Below are 19943 nucleotides of genomic sequence, written 5' to 3'. Positions count from 1 at the left end.
CAAGTAAAATGACCTCTTCCAAATCCTTGCTCCCTTTAGGATAGAGCATCCCTAAAGTTTGTTATCTGGCCCAATGGTTCTAAACTCTGGCTATATGATAGGATCATCTGGAATCTCTTAAATATACTGTTGCCTGGGCCTCACCACAGACCCATCAAATCAGATTCTCTGGAGGTGGGTAGGGGAAACACCTAGATACCTGTATTTTGTAAATCGCCATGATTTGTATGCAGCCAAGATGGAGAACCACTGACCTACAGTAGTGCTTTTCAAACATTAACATGCATAGGTCACATGGGAATCTTTCTAAAACACAGATTCTGTTTCACTAGATCTAGGATAGAGCCCAAGATTATGTATTTCTAACAAGCTTCCAGGTCATGCCATTGCTGTTGATCTAGTAGTTATTCAAAGTGTGGTGCTCAGACCAGAGTATTAGTGTTCACCTGGGAGTTTGTTGGAAAAGCACGTGATCAGTCAGAGAATCAGAAACCAGGTGATTCGATCACCTCTTGAATCAGAACTGCTAGGGGTATGGCCCAGCCTCCTGTGATTTAAGAAAGCCCTCAGATGATTCTGAAACCCACTCAAGTGTGAGAATCAGACAGGGTCTTGGTGTTTAGACATAGTCAATTTGGTACCTAATTGTGTTCCAGGTTGTGTTTTCTACAATTACTTCATGTCAAGAGGTCTGTTGAAGCTTCTCAAGCACTTGCATTGAACTGAGGGTTTGAAGCCACAGCATTCTTTTCCTTTTACTTAGTTTCCATGCAGAGCAAATTCTCTTTTGTTCTGGCTAGAAGAGGAAGAGATCCAGCTCTAGTTTCAGATTCCACCTCCAGCTCCCAAAGCCTCTTTGTTCGCTCAGCTTGCAAGGCATCAGGAGCTTACAGCGCCCCTGCAGGTGACACTCAACACTTACGGGTGTCACCTGCAAGGAGCTGATTTATTAAAAGCCCTGCTGAAGGGATATTGTAACTCACCTCTGTGAGTTACACAGTGACTCACCTCTGTGAGTTACAGTAATCCCTGTGAAGGGATATTGTAACTCACCTCTAACTGCTGTCCCATCACAGAATCACTCTCTGTACTACTTCTCTGTGTTTACAAGCTTCAGTTAATGGTTTTCTCTCCATTAGGCAGCTCAGGGGAGTCCTGTTTAGAGAACTAATTGAATTCTTGCCAGTTTGGGGCATGATCCAAAGCTGCTCCAGGTCTCAGTATTTTTCATGTTATATATTTTCCTCTCTTCTAACACGTGTATAGTTTTTATACCTCTATCTGCAGAACGTAAGCTAGAAATTGTAACTGTATGCACGAACGCATATCATAAATGTGGTAGCACGTGCTTCTTGGCATGGAGAGCTACATCTCATTACTCTGATGCAAAGAGTGAAAAAAAAAATTTGAACTAAAAATCCAAACTGAATAGGTATATTTTATAAAGCCTCCAAAAGAATCAATGTCTTTTAATTTTAGAAATTTTACTATTTATGAGATTCAAGTGATAATGGTGAAGAAACCATTGTTTCTCTCCACCACCCTACTACCGTCCAACCCCCTTCCACCACCACTAAATTTGAATAGTCCCCCTTTCTAATCATTGAAAAAATGTAGGTAGAACACTAGCACTCTTGGCTACTTCAAGAATAAAGTTTTCCTGGCTTTTGGCAATTATTTATCCACAAAACAGGATTAGGTTAGTCATCAAAGTAAGAATTTGTGGGACTGCATCTAATCATGAGTGATAATGTGCTGAATATTTAAAGAGGTAGAGTTGGCAAATGCATAAGTAAGTGAACGAGTAAGTAATAAATAAATACATTTCATCATGACAAAAAAATTGTAAAAAGAAGAGTTCTTTTGACTTTTAAAAATACTCTTCTCAATAGATGTCAAGCTAAAGAGTCATACAGTTTTTGAATATGTAATACCTGAAGCACGTAGAGACCTAATTGCTATAGACACTCCACATTGCAATCTAATGGGGCAATGTATACATTTTTAGATTCCAAAGCATATTTTATTGCCAATTACAGATTTCCTCTAGATTGTTCATGTGCGACTCTCTGGGGCATTTATAATGTTATAGTCCATGTTTTACCTCTCCTTTAGTACTTAGGCAGTACACTCATTTACCCTCAAAATCCATTTGTTCGTCCTCTTTGGTTTCTCAGTTTATATCATCATCCCTATTTCAGGTTCTGGGCAACAGGAATGTCTGCTCTTTTGTTGTTCTTTTCATCTTTTATCAACCGTCATCCATTCGAAAGCATTAATTATCTGAGATGAGAAACATCATCTTTCACAGGATAATACTTAGGCCATAAAACATTTCATAGCTGAACTCTTTGCACATCTGCCTGGGATGCTTAGCAGAAGTCAATATTCTTTGCTGTTTCCCTTTCACAGTTTGTGGAGATGAATGCACCGGCCTTCTTCTCGGTGACTTGGCTCGCCTGGAACAGATGGCCACAAGCATCAACCTCACTGGCCCACTGCCTGCTCCTTATAAAATTCTGTATGGTCTTGAAAATATGACTCAGGAACTCAAGGTAGGTTGGAGCAGTAACAGCAAGAGCCAGGGTAAAAATGACAGAAGCTTCCAAAGGGGTAATTGCCGTAATTGGTAAATGCTCTTCCCTTTGTCCCAAATCAAGGCAGGCAGCCATTAGGGAAATTCAAAGACTTTCTAAACCAGTGTTTTTCAAACTTGAGAACTATAATTTACTGATTGCTCTTATGGAAAAAGAGGCTCATGTACCCCCAGTGTTTGGCCTAAATCAATTTTATTATGTTCCTTAAATATGTGCAAACATAAAATCAGATATGAACTCCTTATACTTAATAGCTCTATAAAATCAAAACAAATTAATCTTTACAAAAGCCTAAAGAACCAATAAAATTCAAATTAAAAACATTAATATAAAATAACAGATGATTTTTGCTGAAAGCAAATTGCTACTTGCAACAAGAATATCACACTGACTACTTCCACATAGGTTCTTTCATCAGCATGTGACATGTGGTAACTCGGTTCTCCTACCTTTCCACAATTTGAACTAGAGAACCCTTTGTGAGGGGTCCTGAGATGACATTTAGCATCACTTGACAAGTGATTTATGTGCTCAATCTGCCATATGATCAAGCAGGCATGCAAATGTAGGTGCTAAGATCAAGTGCGTCTCTCAGGTGCCCAGCCTGGGTTCCAGAAATGCTTACATTAACATTTAAGTTTACTGTCAAAATGAAAGCACAAGGTGAAAATTTTGTACTAGAGAATGAGGAGACTTTTGAAAGTACTTCAACAAGAAGTAATTTTGTTGTAAGAGAAACACTATTCTAAGACATCCTTAAAGCTTTCAGTAGTTAATGGGATAAAGAGGAAATGTTAAGGAAATTGAAGTTGTTTCACCTGAATAAAAAAAAAGATGAAAAGTGACTCCTTATACACTATCAGTCAATTACTGGATATTTATGAAGAAACTCTGGAAAGCCCCAATAGTGCACTTGGTTCCCCAGGGGTTTCATGACCCCTATAATGCAGTCACTACCCTTAGGAAGCGTAGAGTCTATGTGGTTTAAAAATAGTTAAACAATTAGCACAAATACAAAATTACTACGTGCTTTATAGACATTTGACATACAATAGAGTTCAAAGACTGGAGAAATAGATAAGATCCAGAGTAACCAGGGAATACATCATTAATGAAAGTGTAATTTGTGTTAGAACTTGAAGGATAGAAACAATTTCAATAGGCAGAGAATTATTGGTGAAGACTGGAGGAAGAAACCTAAGATTTATTCACTAGGCACTGGCGGACATTCTTCTAGGGAATATATTCTTTAATTTAGACCACAGCCTTCAAAGTAAGTATTGTTATCCTTATTTACCAGAAGAAGAAACCAATCATAATGATAGCAAGAATAGCATTTATTGATGAGTATCTCTGTGCTAGACGATTGACTAAAGTCTTCTGTGAATTATCATGCATAGATTTTACAGAAACTCCAAGAAGTAGGAAAGGAGGACTGTAGTAGCTATGTTTGTCTCAGGTAGCCGGGTAGGGACACTGAGGCACAGAGACAAGGTCACATGGCTACTAGGTACAGAGCTGGGACGTGGAAGGAGGTAGTTTAACTTTAGGGCCTGGGAGAATGAAACTACCTTCACACAGCTCAGAGAGAGAAGGGCTCAGTCCACCAGCAGCAAGGTCTCCTTGACCCCCAGCCCATCCTTACATACTCTTGCCACTGAATCTAGGAGAGCCACGTGCGCAGAGGCAGAGGTGTGGATGAGCGAGGCCTGTCCAGCAGACATTAGAAGTCAGGCCTGCTAGTGAAAGATAAGGCTGGAGACCTCAGTGGGGCTGGGTGATATGAAGGACAATCATGAAAGCCAGGCAGAGGAATCCGAGTTCACTTTGTAGGCCCAGCATTCAGGAGTGCAAAGAGTTCTAATAAAGAAAATGCTGACCAGTTATCATGTATGGAAGGAATACAAAGAAAGAAAATTAAACTAGAGAAGCAAATACTTCAGTAGGACGTAAAATAATTTTAAAGTAATAACTTAAGCAGTGGATGAAGTACTGAAGGGCCCTCTGAAAGAGGTTCCAATCTGTGGACATCAACCAAGCCTGGGGTTCAGTCACCTATTTCCTTATGGCTGGGTATTGGTCAGAATGACCTTGATTTTCCTTAAATTCCAGTCTTTCTTGATTCTGTTTGTGTTCTTCTTCCATAACTTGTTTAATATCTGGATATTTGGAACCCCACTTTGATATTCTAAATCCTTAAGCAAGTCATGTGCCCTCTTTGTTCAGTTCCTTTAACTGTGTCAGTGCTCCCTGGGTTCCAGCCAGAGATGACCAGAAACACACATGTGATAGAACGAAGTTGGGTTTACTAACTTGTTGCAACAAGGGGCACTACACAGTGTGGGGAATTGGGGCTGTCTCAATAACAGGGCATTAGGAATCACTTAGAGTATTGGGGGTTTGTGCTAGGGAATTTGGGGGCAGATTCAAGGAAGCAGGAGTTTGTGTTGGACTGGGTACTATTAGGCAGTGGGAATAATTCCATAATTAAGTATTCTAATGAATCTTATCTAGAAGGAGGGAAGAAAAGGGAGGCTAAAGCTACAGTTAATAAGGAGGCAGTGGTCACTCATATTAGCCAGAAAATGGGATTTGAGGTACTTTTGTGGTCTGCACAGAGACCATGATTTCGTCTGCATTTAGATAAGATTATGGAGTGGTCTCATCTTTTGTTTCATTCATAACTCTCACAGAGTGATGCTGTCTACTGTTAGTGTTTGGTGAGATTGATTATGTTTAATAGGAGAGGAAAATGGCCCATCTGTGAGTGCCAGGGCAGCTCCTACAACATTGATGCCATGCAGTTCGTTAGTGTCTGGCCAGGTCCTTCTGTCAGGGCTCCTGTCCTCAAAGAAAGAGGTAATAAACCTGTAAACTGTATCTCTGTTGATTAGAATGGGAGCCTTAAAGACTCAGACAAGGTTCATCTTGACTCTACCCATTACTGGCTGTGCAATCTTGTATAAATTTTTAAGTCTCTTTAAGCCACAGTTTTCTATATACAAAATGAAATAGCATTTATCTCATAGAACTGTTGTAAGAGCTCAATGAAAAACAAAACAAAACAAAAAGACCTGGAACATAGTAATGTCTCAATAAATTGCAGCAGTTTGTAGTATTTGCCAGATTATTCTGCACGGTGCTTTGTAAGTGTCCAGCTGAAATAGTTTCTTTCTCTCTTCTCTGAAGGTGAGAAGGCTAAGTTCTTTGTATATAAAGAAAAAATGTGTTCTGTTAAATGTTCAACCCATGATCGCTGCAAGACCATTTACTCTAAAACATATGGAATGAAATCTTTTTCAGCATTTGCTCTCACCTCAGCGGGCCCCAGAGAGGCTCATTCAGTTGGCAGAAGGCAATCTGAACACACTGGTGACAGAAATGAATGAACTTCTGACCAGGGTAAGTTGGCAAAATCATGCTTCTTCTTAAAGCAGATAGATTATGTATAATTAAGGAAAATTACTTCAAATTTCTGAAATGCAAATCTTGTTCTTCCTAAATCCCAATTTGGTGCATGAAATAGATGTATTTTTGACTTGCTACTTCTGCCACAGATAAAATCTGAGAACCCAGTAGCACAAGAAAAGATTGGGATACATACTTGGGAAGTGTCAAGGACAATGGCTAAAAATATCAGAATGACAGTATATTTTGAGTACTCTATCCAGTAGCTTCCATGGTAAAGTTTTTATTGATTCTGGATTCCCAAAGCCCTGGCTCTGATATGTAAGGAAAAAGAAAAACAAATGAAAATACTTGTAGTCTCTTTGGTCTCATCATAAGATTTTTGTGTTTGTATAGAAATACAGCCTAAATCATTATCCCCCCACAAAAGAGGAAATGTCCTTTATCATGAAAATCCAAAGCATTCAAGACACTTTTTAGAGTCATAATGTAAAGTCCATGTTGCGTTTATCAGACTTTTTAAGATATTGGGAGTTTTTAATTTTCAAAACTGCAAGAGGGTTAAGGTTCTTTTCCCTGATACAGAATGAAGAAAACAGCATAAAGTCTGCCATCTTGTGGCCAGAAAAATGCATGAACTGGAAAACTGGCCTGGAATTTAGGGATCCAGTTTGATTATCAAAGAACTTTAAATGACAAAAAATATTGGAGCTAGAAGGTTCTTACAGATTATCTAGTCCATTTTTTAAAGAAGAAATCCCTCAGGCCATGATAGTGAAATGAATTAGCAATGGCCGCGTACTTCACCAAATTCAAGGACCTAAGTAGGACCCAGATTCCAGATTCCCACTGACCCAGTACTATTTCCACCTAAGCTGCTGCTGGCTTAGGAGAATTTCCACAGGGAAATCAAATGGGATTCTGAGCACGTGATGCTAAACAATGGCCCTAATGTTACAAATAGCGTACTAAACACATTTTCAGAATCTCCTACCAGCAATGTGGAATGTACAAATACAGAACAGAGTTTCTTGCCAAATGTAGTTAGATATTAATCTGATTAATGAGTTCAAATTATCTCATATCAATTCAATAATTAACAATTTTGTATTGGTTATGTGAATACTAAATAAGAATTTTTAAACAGATCATGCCAAAGTAATCTCAATTCAACAGCACATATGAATGTTCACCACATACAAAGCCCAAGTGCTAAGTGTTGGCAGATGAAAGATAAAAATGAGGCTCAGTCTGTCTTCAAGAAGGTTGCAATCTCGAGTGTGTGTGTGTGTGTGTATGTGTGTGTGTGTGTGTGTGTGTGTGTGTATAAGTATTTAGGTATGTGGAGGGTAATATGGGACAAGTGCAAGTAAATATGTAACACAGCATGAAATAAAATAAAGGAATGTACTTGAGAAATACACACAAATGGATTAATTTAATATTAATTTAATGTTAAGGGTAACTAGGGAAAATTCCATGGAACAGAGGCCTTTCATTCATTCATTCATTTAATTAATCCTTACTAAAGGTCAAATATATTCTAGACACTATAACAGAATGACAGACACTGGGAAAGAGGTATAAGCAAAACTGACACTGTTGTTGCTCTCACTGAGCTGATTACAGCCAAATGATCTGAGCTTTTAATATTGTTATTATTATTACCTTATAACTTCTTAACCGGCATCCTTTCATCTTTCCAGCAGACTCTCACATACTGAATTTTTTTAAATGGACTTTGTATTTTTGAGAAGTTTAAAGCCAAATTGATTGGAAAATACTGAAATTTCCCATATGCCCCCTGCCCCAAGACAAGCACAGCCTCCCGCATTATCAACATCCTCCACCAGAGTGATACGTTTGTTCCAATAGATGAATCTACACTGACGAATCATCATCACTCAAAGCCTATAGTTTACTTTTGGGTTCACTCTTGGTATTGTATATTCTATAGATTTTGACAAATGTTTAATGACATGTCTCCAGCTTTATAGTATCATTTCGAGTGGTTTCACTGCCCTAAAAGTCCTCCATGGTCTGCCTATTCACCTCTCCCTTTCCTTAACCCCTGGCAACCACTGATCTTTTTACTGTCTCTGTATATCATATAGCTGGAGTCATACAGTATGTAACCTTTTCAGATTGGCTTTTTTCACTTAGTAGTATACATTTATGTTTCCTCAATGTCTTTTGATGGCTTGATAGCTCATTTCTTTTTAGTGCTGAGTAGTATTCCATTTTCTGGATGTACCAAGTTTATTTATCCATTCACCTACTGAAGGACACCTTCGTTGCTTTTAAGCTTTGGCAATATGAATAAAGCTGCTGTAAACATCCAAGTATATAAGTTTTCAATTCATTTGTGTGAAAACCAAAGAGTGCAATTGCTGGATCATATGGGAAGAGTGTGTTTAGTTTTGTAAGAAATCTCCAAACTGTCTTCCAAAGTGGCTGTACCATTTTGCATTCCCAGCAGCAATGAGTAAGAGTTCCTATTGCTCCAAATCCCCACCAGCATTTGGTGTTGTCAGTGTTCTGAATTTTGGCCATTCTAGTAGGTATGTAGTAATATCTCATTCTAGTTTTAATTTACAATTCCCTAGTGACATACTATGTTGAGATTTTTTTTTTTTTTTGCGGTACGCGGGCCTCTCACTGTTGTGGCCTCTCCCGTTGTGGAGCACAGGCTCCGGACGCGCAGGCTCAGCAGCCATGGCTCACGGGCCCAGCCTCTCCGCGGCATGTGGGATCTTCCCAGACCAGGGCACAAACCCGTGTCCCCTGCATCGGCAGGCGAACTCTCAACCACTGCGCCACCAGGGAAGCCCTCCAATACTATTTTTTAATAAACTTTTTTATTTTAAAATAGCTTTAGATTTACAGAAAAGTTGTTGCAAAGATAGTACAGAGATTTCCCATATACTCCGTACCCACTTTCCCTACTAATATCTTGGTATGATCTATCTATCGCAACAAATGCACTAATATTGATTATTATTATTAACTAAAGACTCTGCTTTTTCTTCAGTTTTACTTAATGTCCTTGTATTGTTTCAGGATCCTATCCAGGATATTACATTAAGTCATCGTGTCTTCTTAGGCTATGGCTTCTAGAATGTGCCAGTTTCTTAGACTTTCCTTGTTCTTGATGATTTTGATAGTTTTGACAAGTTCATGTATTTTGTAGGATGTCCCTCAGTTGGGGTTTGCCTCATGTTTTTCTCATGATCAGAATAGACATATAGGTTTTTGTAGGGAAGACCGCAGAGATAAGGTATCATTTTATCACGTCATATTAAGAACCCGTGCAATCAATATGTCTTATTACTGTTGATGTTGATCTTGATCACCTGACTGAGGTAGCATTTGCCAGATTTCTCCACTGGAACATTACTCTTTTTCCGCCTTTCCACACTTCAATACCATTTTTATCTGACCATTCTTCAGATTTTGTAACATAGAAAGCCTAGAAATAAGACTTCTAAAAGTAAGTATCTCCTTGATAAAGTGAGGATGGGGAGGAAATAGAAATCCTTGCTTATTTATTAACCTTGTCCCCACCAGAAACAGGATTGTCATGGAGACCTTCAATATTCAAAATGATCAATTCTTTCTTTGCCTGTGGTCAATCAGCGTGATAATCAAAGGGTGTATTGATACACATGTAATCATAGCTAGAGGACTATATGACATAAATATCCACTAATATTGGCTGAGACCCCCAGTACCTTTATCTCACAGCCATGAATGATTCAGCAGTTGGGCCCAGAGTATAAGTGCAGGGGCCATGACTTCCTATTATCCATGGCTACGTTAGAGGAGATAGTGCCTAAACTAGGAGTGCACATTAGAGTTACGTGGTGCCCAGTCTCACCCACAAAGGTTGTGATGTATTTGGTCTGAGGCACAGTATGAGCATTGGGAGTTTCAAGAGCTTCCAGATGATTCTGATGTCGGCTAAGATTGAAAACTATGGTGAGCCTAGAGGTACCCGGTTCTTCCAGTTCCCTTTCCTCTGGAAAGTGCTTTCACTGCTACAGCCAATCTTTTTGAGAATCCTTTTCTCTACTTTGTTAGCTGGCGAGTCATTTTATGACTAGCACATTCTTTATTTATTATTATTTTTTTTTTTTTGTGGTACGCGGGCCTCTCACTGTTTTGGCCTCTTCCGTTGCGGAGCAGAGGCTCCGGACGCACAGGCTCAGTGGCCATGGCTTACGGGCCCAGCTGCTCCGCGGCATGTGGGATCTTCCACGACTGGGGCACGAACCCGTGTCCCCTGCATCAGCAGGCGGACTCTCAACCACTGTGCCACCAGGGAAGCCCGACTAGTACATTCTTTATGTTTGTTAAAACATCTGGCGAGTCTGATCCTGCATAGCTGGTGTGAGCTGCCTTCTGTCCTGCAAGTGCTTGTATATTTTGTGCTTATCTTTTTCATGAAGCAATTTAGTTCTCTGATAGCCCTTGGTAAAGAGAATAATATTCCTCCCCCAGATTAACATTTTAAACATTTATTTTATATAATTTAATGTCAAATATTACATATGCAAAATGTTGCATAATTATGTATCCTTTTCAATGTATTTTAATTTATTGTCATTCCATTTCCCCCTTGGAATATGTTTTTTGAATACGACAATCATATGTTACATGTTCATACTGTCAGACAGTATGATTAGTGTGGAATATTGAGATGTTTTTGATGACAACTCCATATACCTCTGTAGCTACTGTCCTTACCTCCCTCTTCCATTTCACAGCCAAATTTTTTCAAAGACTTGGTCTGCTTTCACTTCTCACTCCACTGTAGTCTAGATTTCCACTCCCAGCCTGCTACTAAAACTATTTCAACTAGGTAATCAATGACAAGCTGGTCACTAAATCCAGTGGAAACTTGATTTTACTTGAACTTCCTACAGCAATTGGCACTTTTGACCCTATCTTCCTTCTTAACATACTCTCCTCTCTGCTTTTATCTTAATTCTCAGACCTTTCATTTTCAAGCTCTTCCTCTGCCCATCCCTCAAAAGTCGATTTTCTTGGGGTCCAGTCCTCAGTCCACACCTCTTCTCACTTTGTAAACCCTCTCTTTTGGCTTTGATCGCCACATATATGTTTATGATTAATAAGTCCATATTCTCAAGACAGACTTCATTCTCCTGTTTCAGTCCTATGTACCTAACTATCAACTGGACATCTCAAATTAAACTCACCGTCTTCCTCTTAAAACCCATACTTTCTTCTGTTTAGAACACCTCAATGATTTATCCTCCAATATTTACCAGTCTCCCAAAATAGAACTGAATGGTTGCTCTTCATTCTACCCCAACCCAATTCAGAGGTCTTCTATTACCTCTCTTCCTAAACTTTATCTAACTCCAAACAATTATTATTCCTACGGCAGAGTGAACTTTCTAAATCACAGATCTGATCACATCACTCTCCTCCTTCAAATTCTCCATTTTGTTCATTGACATGTGATGCTTTTTCCTCATGGTCTTAATTCCCCAGCCTCATCTCTTCCCCAACTCATGCTCTGGTTATCTGGACCCTGATGCATTGAACATGTAAGCCAGAAACCTAGAAATCTTCTTTGATGCCACTTTCTTCCTTCTCATCCTCCTTAAAAAATAAGTTTTAACCCATTACCAAATACAGTGAGTTCCACTTCTGTGTATAGATCTCATCTTTACTACCCTACTCTCATCCAGCCCTTAGTTTGGGATTAGCTTTCTAGCTTGTCCAGCTTTTATTCTTATTTTCCTTCGATTGTTCTCCAAGGTATAGCCAGAATGCACTTTTGCTACCCCAAATTTGAACATGGCACCCTAGTGCTTAAACTCGTCCCCCTGGCTTCTCATTGCCCTTCAGATAAAGGCCAAAGTCTCACTTTGGCCACATCTCACACCACTTTGACCCTGGCCATCTGTACTCCAGCCATGGTGTCCTTCAATTACTTTGTCCCGCAGAGCCTTTCCGGACATGTTGTCTTTAGCCTTGAAGTAAATCACTTCCTCCTACATCTTGTTAACTTCTGTTAATTCCAATTCACTTTCTGAAGCTCAGCTCCTCGAAGTCTACCACAAGTCTTCTGTGATATTCCAGGTGTGATGTGATTCCTCTTATAATTGTGTTATACCACTGTGCTTTTTCTTCAGTTTGTGGTTATAATTTATTTTCATGATCATTAAACAAATACCTCTCTATCCCACCAGACTATAAACTCCAAAAGAGCAGGAAGTGTGGGGTTTTTTCCCCCTTACCACAGTATCACCAGTATCATGTATATAGGAGGTGTTCAGTCAATATTTGTTTAATTAATTAATTAACTAATTGTGAATAATTTTAAAAATAGCATAAAAATAAATGAAAGGTATAGAAACCTACAATAAGCATTAATTTTGAATTTCTCTAAAATGCACTAAAATCAGGCATATAATTATATTGAGTTGAATATTTTGCTTTCTTTGATAAACATCTCTTAACTGTTTATATTTCATAAGGGGTAAATGCAATGTAATAGACTGAACTATATAAAATATCAAAATTTAGCTTTATCTACCTTGTCTCTTACTGTATATTGAAAATCAAATTTAAATGAAGATGAGGCATTTCCAAAATGATGAAACTAGTTTTTAAATGATTTAAGTGCCTACTATATATATATATATAAACACATACACACACACATATATATATTTACAATGCCTTATTTATAGTTTTAAAAGGTTTAAGTTGCCAACAATGTTTTTCATTTCTGCTGTTATATTGTAAAAGAGAGAGAATTTGTAGAGACGTGGATAGACCTAGAGACTGTCATACAGAGTGAAGTAAGTCAGAAAGAGAAAAACAAATATATATTAATGCATATATGTGGAATCTAGAAAAATGGTACAGATGAACTGTTTTGCAAGGTAGAAATAGACACACAGATGTAGAGAACAAACGTATGGACACCAAGGGAGGTGGTGGTGGTGGTGGTGGGATGAATTGGGGGATTGGGATTGACATGTATACACTAATATGTATAGAATAGATAATAAGAAGTTGCTGTATAAAAAATAAGTAAATAAAATATTTTTTTTTAAAAGAGAGAGAGATAATGTATAACAAATCACATTTGTTTATTTGGAACTTTCAAAACTGACGCCTGAAATATTTAAGGAGAAATTTCACATAGAACTGACTTATTATCATTCCCCAGGGTCAGTTGATTGTCTCTATCTTTGTGCTCTGTCTGTCCTAGTAGCTTGTCCTAGTACTTCACTGACCCTTGGATATACAGAACTGGTAGTGTTTGAAGTTGACCCTAAAGAATATCATGTAAATGATTAGATCTCAAACTTAAATTCAGCAGAAAACCTCTGCAAATGCAAAGGTGGATGACATCTAAGCAATGTTGTCTACTCAGTAGTTAGATTTGCTCCATTAGGTTCTAGTTTTAACATAAAGAAGGCGGAAAATGAAAGACACTAGTAATATCCAACCAAGAAAATTATGTGCAGATTTCAAGAGGCACAGTGAGAACTGCTTGAGCTAAAGTAAGAAAGTAATAGCTACATTGTTCAGAAGTAAATGAATGTGTGCCTAATGGTAATGCGTGCTGCCTAGATATAAATACTCAAAAAAAAAAAAAAACCCACAAAGAAAATAAAAGAAAAATAAAAGGAAAAAATACCTAGTTGAGTGAACTTGAATGTAAAAAAAGATAATCAAAGGTAAGAGAGATACATGCAAAGCAGTGTGTGAGCTATCATTTACAAAGGAACACTGGAAATATGTAGAACAGAGGTTAAGAGAAAGTAAAAATAAGAAAATCTAAGATAGAGAATGAAAGGAAGATTGTACAACATATTAGGATAAATGAGAAAACATTTGTCAGATACTCAAAGGACAAGATAATAGTGAGTTAGAAGGAAGCTGACTAAGGGATGGGGATGGCAAGTTAATAAAATACAAGGAGAGCCAAACTGAATCAGGCAGACAGCTCCTATCATGTACTATGTAGCCTTCATCTGTAACATTATCAATAGCCTGTCCTGGTTGAAACTGATTTTTGTAAATTTCACTTTTTACAATCTATCACCACTCCCCATAGGTGATAGTGTATTTGTAATTGCCTTCCTTTATGGAGTCTCTCCTGGGTGGTTTTGACAAGGTGACTCTTCAACTTCATTACTGTGTAATGAGACAGGATTTTTTTTTTTTTTTTAACCACGTCGCACAGCATGTGGGATCCTAGTTCCCTGACCAGGGATCAACCCTGCACCCCCTGCACTGGAAGGCAGAGTCTTAACCACTGGGCCACCAGGGACATGATTTTTTTTTTAATGTATCTATATGATATTCTGATATGGATTTTTAAATATGTTTACTAAACCCTAAAGCTTATGCACTTAAAATACATAAAAGCTGGAGCCGTGTCCCTCCTCCCACCCAGAATGCTTAACTTTTTCAAGTATCTTCCCAGTCCTCCTGAATGTTAGCCAAACATAAGTTAATGTTTAATACAGACAGCATACAAGGCTGTGAGACAGAAAATTTGTGTCTTGTCCCCTATTTCCTATATGTGTGAGTTCAGATAAGTCACTTAACCTCTTTATACCTTCATCCTCACCAGTGTGAAAATAGAGATCATGCCCTCTATGTATCTCTAAAGGCAGGAAGAGTAAACGAAACACAAGAGTATTGTCAGCCCTCTGAACACGCATATCAATCTGGGGTACAGCTGAGCCTGACTGTGTAACCCGCCTCTTAGAGGGCTAATATCATACGTCAATGCCTTTTGGTCCAGGAATCTCACATCTCCTCCTCTCCTGGAGTGCAGCCAAGAGAGGAAGCTCTTTTTGTGCAGAAGGAAGGCTATCTTCTTCCTTAGTAAGTACTGTGCTGGCCATAAAGATTTCTGCCCACCCCCGGCCCCTACCTCCACTCACCCCCACCAGCGTGGTATTTGGTGTGCAATCGCAGGCTAGTTTTGAATTACCAGAAGGCCACTAACTAAAATGGAGTGTGGTTGGGACCAGAGGCACTCAGGCCTGGCTCTCCTCCTAAGCACTCAGCTGTAGCCCTTCAGCAGCAGCTTCCTATAAGGCTGTGAAAAATGTCCAGAAAAAATGCCCAGCCATCCACATTCACTGGTAAGCAAAACCAGGCATATGGCCAGTTTGAATGGTATCAGAAAGGCATATGGAAAGAGATTTTTCTTTCTCCACCAGGCTTTAGAACTTCAAAGGAATAGTTTGTTTGATTATTACTACATCAGTCAATCACCAAACATCCTTGACCCCCTACAGTTTGCCAGGCACTGTTCCTGGCACTCGGAGGAATAAAAAAGAGATAAGATATAACCCTAGCCCCCAAGGATTGCGATTCAATAGATATGACGAAACACCTAAAAAAATAATTACCCACAACAGTCACGAATAGTGGTAATGATAGTGGTTTTTGAAAATCTAAGAAAGGAGTGTATGGGTCAAAATCATTGGGAATGCCTTCACAGAGAAGGTGAAGTTGGAAGCGAATCATCTTGGGGGCTGGATTTATTTTGGATAATTGGAGAGGAGTTAGGGAGCAGTAGTGTGAACAAAGCTTTTTCTGGAAAGGTAGGCAATAAGTAGGCAATAAGAATGGCAATAATGTTGACAAGATTAGTTAGGAAATTGTTTAGTCATATATTTAACAACATTCATTCAATATTTGCTGTAAGTGAGATATCATACTAGAAGCTGGATATAAAGTGATGAGCAAACAGACCAAGTTTTTGTCCTCTTAGAGGACAAAACTTTTAGTTTTAGTTTTAGTCCTCTTTTACTTTTTAGTCAGGTAGCCATTACATAGGTATGCCAACACGTAAATAGTAATTCTAAAATGCATGGAGCTATGAAGGAAATATTCTTCTGCAGGAAGCTGAGAAACCTAGATAGGTGCCCTGGGGATGGCCACACCAAGAAGAGATACTTATTAAACTGAAAGCTGATGGATGACAAGGATCCAGCCACTAAAGTGTTGAGCAGAAGCTCATTCCAGGCAAAGACAACAGAATATGAGAAGACCCTAAGAAGGGAAGAGATTGGCATATTACATATAAAAGGAAGCCAGGGAAGCTGATTGCATAGGGTCTTAATTATAACATTTTTGACTTATTTCTTACCATGGGTCATGTAGAATTCTTCACATCTTAATATTGGAGTACTCATGTTATTGGTACTGAGCGTGTTAACAATGACTCTTACACATTTTTCTATAAATTAACTTGATAAATAGAAGTCAAGGCAATGAATATTATCTTGATCATCCAGAATTTTAAAAGGAGAGTGTATCAGTATACATTTATTTTCAAGAAATTAGATGCTTTGAGCATACAAGAGTTGGAAAGCTCGATGGTATGAGATTTATGGGAATTATTACCTTTTAGTAATGTAAATAAGATACTGATGAAGCAAAAAATAAATTTGAGTTCAAATTATAATGTATATTTTCTGTATAGTAAGTGATACTAGTGCTGGTGGTATATTAATTCTTAAGATATTGCAAGATGATAATAATGTAGATCAAATCCCTTATAGTATTCTGTGATATGTGAAATTAGTAGAGATATTATAGAACACAGTAAAATCCAGACTAGACAAACATCTAAAGCAGTTTAGATGACCAACATCTTAAGCAGCTGACCTTAGTAATTCAAAAGCAACATTTAAAAAATTATGTGAGCATACATTTGTGTGGTGTGTATGTGTAGAGTTTCTTGACCCAACTGGACCGCGAATTTAAAAGTGAAAATCATTCCAATATTAATGTTGTGGAAGAGTTAATCCAGAGCATTCTAATATATTGATTAACACATGCCAAATCATTTTGTATATATACTGAAACTATAAAGAGGAATTTTTTAAACTTCCATTGGATTCTTTTCCTTTCATTCTTTTATTTGTGGTGGTAATAGTTGAAGGTTGAGAAATTAGATGATAATGGTTGGACTTTATATTCTACCTTTTATTTAAAACCTTGAAAACTTTCTTGGAGTAAACCTCTTATTGCCCCCTGGGAAATCATAAAATGCACTATAATTCCTGCAGCACCTCCTACCATGTTCTGTGCTGGCCAGACAGTTAGTTCTATCTTAAGTTCTATTTAAAATCCGTTTACGTATAAAACAACTTAGACTCTCTGGGCATGTCTAAAATGCAAGCACTCTGGTACAAGATTGTGGAGTATTAATACTCTGCCAGCTTGAACCTTTATTTAAATTGTATTGAGGCAGTTTGTGATTCTTTGATTCATTTTCTGTAGTTAGATTATCCCTATTTTTTAGAAAAGGAAGTCATATTTATTAGCATATGCATATACATTAAAAAACGAAGTATAAACCTATTACAAGGTGCTCTAAGCCTTGTAGTATCTGAAACTTGTAATGTTACACATGCCATTTGATTACATATGGTATATCTTAACTATGAACACATTAAATGGATTCCATTGTGTCAAGTGATATTTTCAATGTGAATAAGGGTGAAACAATATGAGGACATTCTTTGGGAGGTGGGGCTGTTGTAGAGTTCTGTTCTATTTTGTTGATAGTAATATATGGTCCTGTGATTACTGGAATCTTTTTTGGTGATATCATATGGGGAAAGTTAACATTTATTCTTCTTTAACATTTTACTAGATCTTTACAGTGTTATAAAACAAGCATTTACTACTTAGTAGCTAAGCATTCCCTTTCTTTGTTTCTTTAATTAATGTTATTGATCTAAACCGAATCTATAGGATCAAGCTGATTGAGACAGGTTGTCTGTGCCTCTTTCGAGAGATCATTGCTACACTCCACACTTTTTCAGTAAATAAAATATGGACAAAACTGCAACATGTGCAGGCTGAAGAATCCATTAAAGACTTTTGGCAATAGTACCTTCAAAATATTTCAAAAATAATTCTGCTTTATGGCTTCTACTGTGCCATTGCGTACAATGAGGGTTTTAAAAAGACCAAATACAGCTCTCTGATTTCCATTTAATGGAAGAAGTAATAAAGTTTAATTGTATATTTGAGCACGGGCGTCATTTCCAGTACATCTGATCAATAATTCATCAATTTCCTTTGGCTCAAAGTAATATTTGAAAGAAAATGCAGCCGGTGAGAGCTTATCTAGCTGTAGCTTCATCATCTCTATTAATTATGCTTTTCCCGAATTTGGTTCATTAGGCTACCAAAGTGACAGCAGATGGCGAGCAAACTGGACAGGATGCAGAGAGGACCAACACGAGAGCAAACTCCTTAGGAGAATTCATTAAGGACCTGGCCCAGCACGCAGAAGGTATTAGAAAACTCACAATTTAATCATTATTTCTCCTAACAGGAAAAGAAAAAAAGGATTGCACAGGACTGGAATTTCTCTAGTAAGAGATGACATTTCTAAATTTGAGGGTTGGATTTTTAAAAAGTTTTTTGATCAAGATATTCAAGGGCATTATCAACTGAGAATCTACAGCCTACAGTGTTAAATTTGTGACAGAAGTCAGTGAATTAGGAATTATGAGTACAAAATAGCAGTAAATTGAATGCATTCCTTTATGAATGTTCTGATCCTTGAGGAATGGCTATTGTGATCAAATATGATTAAATTAGTTAATGGGCAACTTATCCTCTGCTATGGTGCTGTTTTTGTATTCAGAACTATTTAAAAGGTCCTTGATTTTTTAAAAAAAGTTAATTTTATTGTTCTGCTCAGTGCCTTAAAGCAGCACTTTAATTTCTCAAAATGGCTTTTAAATACTTGGTACCAGTTTTTAATGAACATCTGTTGCTTGGGATTTGGATGTGCTACCTTACCAGAAGCTCTACTGCATTTAGTCCACAATTCTCAAGGGGTTAGTTCTTGGCATCTACCAATCTGATTTGAGAATCAAAGTGGAAGCCATTTTTAGGCAAAAGCCCAGATTAAGAAACCCAAAGAAAACAGATAAGAAAAGAAAAGAAAAAAGAAAGAAAAAAAAAACCCTCAAAAAACAAAACAACAAAACATTAGTTCTTAAATATCTACTAATATATGATAAACATGCATGCATGTTGAGAAAATAGGAAAAAGTGTTTTCTTTTTGCTTTAAAAATAAAACATTTTTATTGCTCTATACATTTTAGATACTTTGCTTTCTAAAATGTATATACATTTTAGATACTTTGCTTTCTAATATAGCCAAATAAATCAGGACGTGAGAACCTTCAAGGCATATCCTGACAGGTCAGTCTTAGGAATCACTGGCCAAGAAGAGGCAGAAAATTCCAAAGATTCCCCACAGCAAGAAACAACAGAGTTTCAATCTGAGGCATAATCTCAGGCAAGACGTGTCAGGATCCGAAACAGAAGTTACTCCTACCAAAAAAATCTCAGTTAACTCGTTGTGGTTTCTCCTCTGCTAGATGAAGTTGTTGTCCTTTCCCTGTTTTTATTTTCCAGTAATGTTATTTGAAAGTGTCCACCCTCCCTTCCTCCCACCAAAAAAATCCCATTGCAGCTAGAACAGATTCACTCTACCTGGATCCCTGAAGACATTAGTCAGTACTCCAGGGACTTTCCTTTTCCTTCCAACTCAGTCTCAAACACTAACACCCAGCAGCCTATCCTAGGAACTAATCTTGATCATTTCAATCAAACGTTGCTACATAAGAATAAATCCTAATACACGTTTCTGATAGACTCCAGTACCAGCACTGCCTACTGTATCTACATCTTTGTGCGTGCCACAAAGGCACCAGCAGGGGGCAGAGTGGAGATGATATTTAACCCAGGCTTGGCTCACCATCCACAATCTGTCTATCAAAGAAAGGGGTTATGTCATCAAAGGTGTCTCCCATTTCCTACATTGTGCATCAGTCAGGTGGTCTGGCTGTGTCTGTCCAAATGGGGCACCTTTTTCTAATTCATGTGAAGTA

General features: G+C 37.8%; 1 protein-coding gene across 2 annotated transcripts in view; it reads left to right on the top strand.

Annotated features, from left to right (window-relative positions):
• LAMA2 (laminin subunit alpha 2) overlaps positions 1-19943 on the top strand; it is a 591238-nt gene that overhangs the window by 451260 nt on the left and 120035 nt on the right. For both annotated transcript variants that reach the window (XM_067702129.1, XM_067702128.1), the window contains exons 33-35: positions 2413-2555; positions 5901-5999; positions 18216-18327. In XM_067702129.1, coding sequence (XP_067558230.1) covers positions 2413-2555; positions 5901-5999; positions 18216-18327 — 354 coding nt within the window. The remainder of the gene's footprint in view (positions 1-2412; positions 2556-5900; positions 6000-18215; positions 18328-19943) is intronic.

Source organism: Pseudorca crassidens, chromosome 13 (assembly GCF_039906515.1).
Source record: "Pseudorca crassidens isolate mPseCra1 chromosome 13, mPseCra1.hap1, whole genome shotgun sequence".
Lineage (NCBI taxonomy): Eukaryota > Metazoa > Chordata > Mammalia > Artiodactyla > Delphinidae > Pseudorca > Pseudorca crassidens.
Note: the sequence above shows the minus strand (reverse complement) of the source record. Positions and strands in the feature narration are given on the sequence as shown.